The sequence below is a fragment of the Neltuma alba genome, unplaced genomic scaffold (genome assembly GCF_004799145.2).
Source record: "Neltuma alba isolate B1F8T4 unplaced genomic scaffold, ASM479914v2 tig00012839_pilon, whole genome shotgun sequence".
Taxonomy (NCBI): Eukaryota; Viridiplantae; Streptophyta; class Magnoliopsida; order Fabales; family Fabaceae; genus Neltuma; species Neltuma alba.
The window spans coordinates 236,227-243,559 of NW_021637228.1; the positions used below are offsets into that span (position 1 = coordinate 236,227).

At 37.8% G+C, this 7,333-nt stretch overlaps 1 protein-coding gene across 1 annotated transcript; it reads left to right on the top strand.

Annotated features, from left to right (window-relative positions):
• Positions 1-2,935: 2,935 nt before the first annotated feature.
• Positions 2,936-6,528, top strand: LOC114731646 (protein KINESIN LIGHT CHAIN-RELATED 1-like). The gene is made up of 3 exons (XM_028918863.1): positions 2,936-3,942; positions 4,532-5,440; positions 6,128-6,528. Exons 1-3 carry the CDS (start codon positions 3,299-3,301, stop codon positions 6,360-6,362), a joined length of 1,788 nt encoding a protein of 595 aa, XP_028774696.1. The 5' UTR covers positions 2,936-3,298; the 3' UTR covers positions 6,363-6,528.
• Positions 6,529-7,333: the final 805 nt, after the last annotated feature.

A 7,333-nucleotide genomic window follows, 5' to 3' on the forward strand; every position in this document is an offset into this window, starting at 1 on the left:
TAATTGAATGGTTGTTTCTCGTAGTCGTATGTACGTATCAAATTACATAATTATTGGATGCAATGATGCATTATTCTATGGTGATTTATAGTACTGTTTATAGGAAGTATGTTGACATTTATGTGGCAGTTTTTTTTGGGAGAATGATACCTTCCAAATTCCAAAATTTATATTAAATGACTGTTAGATTCTCAAAAAATTGTGAAAAAAGAAGAAGAAAAAAGTTAAGTCAAAGTGTCAAACAGTTGTAAATACAAGTAACAATTGCAAATAAAAAATTAATGACAGATTTGTGCAACGAGATGCCCCCTGGACTTCATTTTGCTCCGCTGGCTGATTCCCAGCTTTTTTACTTCTTGCAATGCAGGACAGACTTTTATTGCTTTCCGCTCTACCGGGAAAAGAATAAAGAAAAAGTGTCATAATTTGCAATGGTTGTATCAATGTTTTTACGAATTCCACTTGTCATTAAATGATTAAATTTAAGTTTTGGGAGGTAGTTATCATTCGTTCTATTTTTTTTTTTTGTTAATAAGCTATGTGACAACATATGATCCAATAAAATTATGAAAACTTTGCATTGATTGCATCATTAAATTAAGTGAGTGAACGGATAAAATCGTAGAAATCTAGTAGAACAGGGGGAAAAGCCAGTATAAAAGCAAGTTATTCATTGCAGAAGGGACATTACAGATAGGCAATGATATGACAAAAGGGGTTAATCGATTTAATTAGTTGTAATGAATGCTTAAGAATGGCAAAGTTAGGAAGTCACCTTCATGGTAAGTGCAGTGGGTTCCAAGATGTGACCAGCTCCATCCAAGTATTTTCAATCATTAATCTTTAATATCTGTAACTTTATTTGTTCCTCTGGTTATACCTTAAAAAACGAAGTTTTAAAAAGTTAACAATCCCTGCATGACTGATCTAAACTAGATGATTCATACATCACATGAAATCTTGTAATTAAACCGTTGTAATCGCAACCCATTAATGTCCACTGTGTGAGGGTATAACTGAACTTGACCCTCTTCTTGATATCAGATAACAGAAGATTTCCTGAAGACAATCGTGCTTGACAAATAATGCGGGATTATCAAATACCAAACTCAGTTCTAAAAGCCTCCTATAACTTGAATAAAAGGTTTGAAATAATATATATACACACTACCTCCGATTTTCAATATAAGAGCTAGTTGACAAATTTGATTATATTAAAAAAATTAATAAAGTTAGTTATTTGTAATAGATAGACATTGTTTACTAGAATATTTTTGTTAATCATATATATTAATTATAACTATCATTTGAAACATTTAACATATGCAACTATAATGGCTAACTTAAAAATAAATAAATACAAAAAATAGAACTAAATTGAATATCAAACTAACTCTTATATTAAGGAGTAGATGTCGTATATAATAGGGAGGAGGAGAATAACAGGGAGCATGATGGATGGAATAGGGATATTTTTTTCCCTTGACATGTCAAACAAAACGAGATTTTTTTTAAAAAAAAAATTAAGATTCTCTACTCCTTCTATTTATTTTTTATCAATATTTTACGAACAAATCATGTTAATGATTGCTTAACCTGTAGGAGAGAAAATGCAGCTGTCTAACTCGTTAAAAACGGGCAACTAGCAACCACCACACGAGTACGTACGCTAATTAAGCTCTCATATGTACTAATATAAATCTCAACGTGCAATTTAATACGAATTAAATATTTGACTTCCAGCGTGCAATTATTATTATCATGGCAAAAATTAAGCTACGAGTCTACCACCTATCTGTTCAATTGCAAAAGCGATGATAAATACAATTGGATTTCAGAACACTGACCCCATCATCTCACTTTAGCTTTATGATCTCTAATTACAATCGATCTTGGCCTTTTTTTTTCAAGAGTAAATCATTTCCCAACCCAAACATGTCTGTTTCTTCTATGCAGAGAGAGAAAATAATATTAAGTACTTCCAAAGGCTCTAATCTTAAATATAAAATGAAATTTATAGTACAATTCGCACTAGATTTTACATTTAGGATTCAAAACAGTATCATAATTTCAAATCTGTAATGCATGGGTAGATTGGGATGGTGAAGTTAAGGGGGGAAATAAAACTTCTAATTAAGAAATGTGGGAGTGTGTGTCTCTAATTAACAAATGCAACTAAATGAGGAATGATATGATAATTAGTTGAACAATAATTGATGTTGGTCTGCCTTTTACTTTACTATTCATTTGTGTGTTGGAGGGATGAATGGCCCCCCTTGTCAATGACGTATTTACGTCTGCCCTCTCTCCAATCTACCCAACCAAACTCACAAGCCAAGAATATCCAATCGGTACACCTCTTTTCAATCAATTAATTTTTTTTTTTAAAAGAAACTTCACATGATATCGGACGATCGCTCCTTCTCAGCCAATTTTAATTTGTTTATAAACAAATTTAAAATGGCATAAAATATGATTTTCATCTTTATTTTATCTTATTTTTAATTCATATTTTATGAATTAATTAACGATTAATTAGGAAGTCAAAACTGTTCGTCACAGAATTAAAAATTTATCAAAAGCGTACCATTAAGGTTTCTATGAACAGAAAAGCTTCTGAGAGTTATCTGATGGTATTTGAATTTGACCTTTTAATATTGTATATCAAATAATTATGAGAAATATAATTGATATTGATATAAAATATGAATAACCAAAATTAACCTAATTATCAAAACTAAAATATTTAAGGGAGATATTTTCCAAGACCCATGGAGAAGGGGGAAAACGTATGAAATGGTTGTTTTTTTTTTTTTTTGACCGGCGTATGAAATGGTTGTTGATTTTTGGCTTTTTGCCGTTCACGACTGTGTGATCCCCATTCCCCTCGCCGACGGAAGGATACCGAAGGGAGAGTGGTGGAATTACCAAAACGACCCGGCACAGTACAATTAATGACATGTTCAGGTGAAAGTGAAGCCGTGAAACCTCCATCATACTTTGATAGCAGAGACATCTGATCTGCAAAACCCAAACCTCACAAATTTGGTTGAGAATGGTGCAATGTTCTAATCCATACTTTTATTAACCTCAGACTCATAATCCTCACCTATTTGTTTATTTATTTATATTTATTCCTCCCTGTCCTATATTTAAATTTAATTGAATTAAAGAGTTTCATTTGTCTGCCTGCTCAGCTTTTTTATAGATTTCAGTTCACTGAAACTCACAGTCTTCCGTGCCTCTGATCTGATCCCATTTTCGGTTTTCGACTTCTTCTTCCTCGATCACGGCCGCCATGCCTGGTTTAGTATCCGTCAAAACGCCGCAGGACGCTGCTCCGCTTCGAATCTCAGTGCCGGAAGCTCAGACCCCTCAGAGATCTGACTCCTCTAACGTTAAAACTCCGTCGCCTCTTCCTAAGAAGCCGCCTTCTCCTTCACCTTCCCGGGTCAAACCCTCGCCGGATCGCAAGAAGAAGCTCCCTGATTCCCCTAACCCAGCTCTTTCTGAGGCTTCCCTTGACAACCCCGATCTTGGTCCCTTCCTTCTCAAGCTCGCTCGAGATACCATCGCCTCCGGCGAAGGTCCTGCCAAGGCTCTTGACTATGCAATTCGGGCCTCCAAATCTTTCGAGCGATGTGCTGTCGAAGGGGAGCCCAGTTTGGACCTCGCCATGAGTTTGCATGTCCTGGCAGCTATATACTGTAGCTTAGGCAGGTTCGAGGAGGCTGTGCCAGTGCTCGAGCGGGCGATCCAGGTTCCCGATGTCTCCAGGGGTGCGGATCACGCTCTTGCTGCTTTCTCTGGTTATATGCAACTGGGGGATACCTTCTCTATGCTTGGGCAAGTCGACAAGTCGATCTCATCCTATGACGAAGGCCTGAAAATTCAGATCGAAGCATTGGGTGAGACGGATCCAAGAGTCGGAGAAACTTGCAGGTATGTGAGTTTTCGCGCCTCATATTAAATCTCCCATTTGACGCGCTTCCCGTGAAATTTGCTTAACATCTTTGTATGATAATTATACGTGCGAGCAATTATGAAATTGAATTTCATAGCTGTAAATTTATGTGGATTACCAAAACCCTTTTGATGTCTTAAACTGTGTTTTATTGTCACCTGAAAAACTCAACTATTTGACTTCCCCTGTCTGTATTTGACTATTTGTCCGCTTGTTACCGAGCATTCTTCGTAAGTATTTATAACGAAAAGTCACCAGAGGATATATCAACTATGTTGAAATTAATCTCGAATAGTTGCATCATCTGGGAGATGTCTGTCCCCGCAATCCACTATTGTGTGTTTCTTCAGGTCTGCTTTTGGTCTAAAGACTGGATGTGCAAGGAATGTAGTAAATTGATATATTCTAGACACATATATCTGCCATTCCTATCATTAACTTTGTTCGGTGTTTTTGACCCGCACTTGGGGATAAATGTTGCTGTAAGATGCCTGTTCAGTTGTAATATGAAGCTCGAATTTTTAAATGACTTTCCTTAGTTTATTAAAATTGTGTTTTATATGCCAGATACTTAGCTGAGGCCAACGTTCAAGCAATGCAGTTTGATAAAGCAGAGGAACTGTGCAAAAAAACTCTTGAGATTCATCGAGCACATAGTGAACCAGCATCTCTTGAAGAGGCAGCAGATAGAAGGCTTATAGCACTTGTATGCGAGGCAAAGGGAGATTATGAGTCAGCTCTTGAGCACCTTGTCCTTGCCAGCATGGCAATGATTGCAAATGGACAAGACAATGAAGTTGCTTCTATTGATGTCAGTATTGGAAACATCTATATGTCTCTTTGTCGCTTTGATGAAGCTATCTTCTCCTACCAGAAGGCCCTTACTGTCTTCAAATCATCAAAGGGGGAAAACCATCCTTCAGTGGCATCTGTCTTTGTCCGCCTTGCTGATTTGTACCACAGAACTGGAAAATTAAGAGAGTCCAAATCTTATTGTGAAAATGCTCTAAGAATATACTCAAAGCCTGTTCCGGGAACAACACCAGAAGAGATAGCTAATGGGTTGACAGAAGTTTCAGCCATTTTTGAATCTGTAGATGAGCCTGAAGAGGCTCTGAAACTCCTGCAAAAGGCAATGAAGTTGTTGGAGGATAAACCAGGACAGCAGGGCACAATTGCTGGCATAGAAGCACGAATGGGTGTGATGTTTTACATGATTGGCAGGTATGAAGAAGCAAGGAACTCTTTTGAGAGTGCTGTGGCAAAACTTAGAGCCAGTGGGGAAAGGAAGTCTGCATTTTTTGGGGTTGTTTTGAACCAGATGGGATTGGCATGTGTGCAATTATTCAAGATAGACGAGGCTGCTGAATTATTTGAAGAAGCAAGGGCGATTCTTGAACAGGAGTGTGGTCCATGCCATCAAGATACTCTTGGAGTATACAGCAATCTTGCAGCAACTTACGATGCTATGGGAAGGTGATATCATTTTTACAATATCCTTGCTTTGTTAAATAAGTGTTTTCTTAAGTTATTCATATTTGCCGGTTTAAAGTAATCTACCTCTAGTTGATTTCATCTTTAATTTAAAGTTTATCAAGGATGGTATCGTGATATATGATAGCCTTACGAGAGTCAAGTCAGCAAACTAAGCAGTGTGATTTTTTGGGTAGCATATGCTTTGCTGGATGGTTGCGGAACTTGCGCATCTGCGTGAACTAAATGATGTATTCCCCCAGGCCACACAAAAAAGAAAAGAGGGGGGGGGGGGTCTTCCAAAACTGGAACATTAAAAGAATTTTTTGAGACGTATTTTTGCGTGAGATGTGTCCTTGGGAACTTCAAGTTTGGAAGCCTTTGGATTTTGATGTCATCTAATTTTCTGATTTTGAAGCTGATGATTGTGTCCGTTTTCATCATTATTGGTTTTATACTCATAATTCAAGACTCTGTTAATCATTGATCTGTTGCTCGGTGGTCCGGTTGTCTCATCTTATGTACCTGGCTTCCACTGTGGGCATGAAGCTGGATTTATTGTACTTCTGATGTTTTGTCTGTGGTCTAATTTATTAGTGGAATACAGCTCTTTGAAATGAGTTTACTGTGGATTCTTTGATGCTGAACCATACGTCTTTAGTTCCTAACCAATTTGATGGTGTTCTTCAGAGTGGGAGATGCGATTGAGATCTTGGAGTATGTCCTTAAATTGAGGGAAGAAAAGCTGGGAATAGCAAATCCTGATTTTGAAGATGAGAAGCGAAGGCTGGCTGAGCTTCTGAAAGAAGCAGGCAAGACACGGGACAGAAAAGCGAAATCTCTGGAAAACCTCATTGATCCCAGCTCAAAGAGGACAAGGAAGGAGGGGGCAAAGAGGTGGCCGGGCTTGGGCTTTAGAATTTAAGTAGACTTTCACACCTATATATGCAATGCACGTTCTGTAACATAGAATATCTTGTATAGGTTTAAAGATGTAATCTGAGAGCTTTCCTGTTTCTTGTTCTTTGGCGCATTTGTTTTACTTATTTCATTGTTTAATCAAATGATTGTGTTGTGACCTTGTAGCTGTACCACAGAATCCCTCCGCCGTTCTCCTTTCCGGCAAGAAAAAGTTTGGGAGAGAATTTTATTCGAGTGAATATGCTGATAAGGCCTTGTTTATTTTGTTCTCTTTTCTTTGTCCCTTGGTTGTCCACATTGGTAACAAAATTGGATCTATTGAAGTAATTGATGGGATGGAGTATACTATTTAGATTATCCGGATTTTGGTGACATGTTATGTCCATCCATTGATTTTCCAGCAGCTACTGTACACACGATAGCTACGCGATCCGCTACTGATCACTAAGAGGTAGAGGCAATAATACCTCTACTATACGTGATGGAATCATTGCTCATTCCCCACTTTATTTTCATTTCCCTAAATGAAGGGACGTCAAAATATCATGGAAGGTCTATTTTCAAAATTTTGAGAATATAAATTTTGGGTCATTTTTTTTTCCCCAAATTGAATGAGTGATTGGAACGAGAGCTTTATTCTATCAATAAACAAGTATATAAAAATGGTAGTAATTGACTAATTTCTTTCCATTCCCCCATAACCACACCGGATGAGACATAAATATCTGATGATAAGATAAATGTTGTTGGCGGCAGCAAAGGAGGAACAACAAATCCGGTTCGAGTCGCGTCACAAGGACACTGTCCTTGAGAGATATTCCGCAGCCCCTCGGTGTAACAGGTAGCGGCACTCCCCAGGATCAAACGAACCCTTCCTGCGAAGCAAGGTAGCAGAACAGCGAAAGCGATTGTAACAGGAAACACAGCGGGAGAGAAGAGGAAGAGGATGGAACAGTGTATCTTCACGCTGCCTGG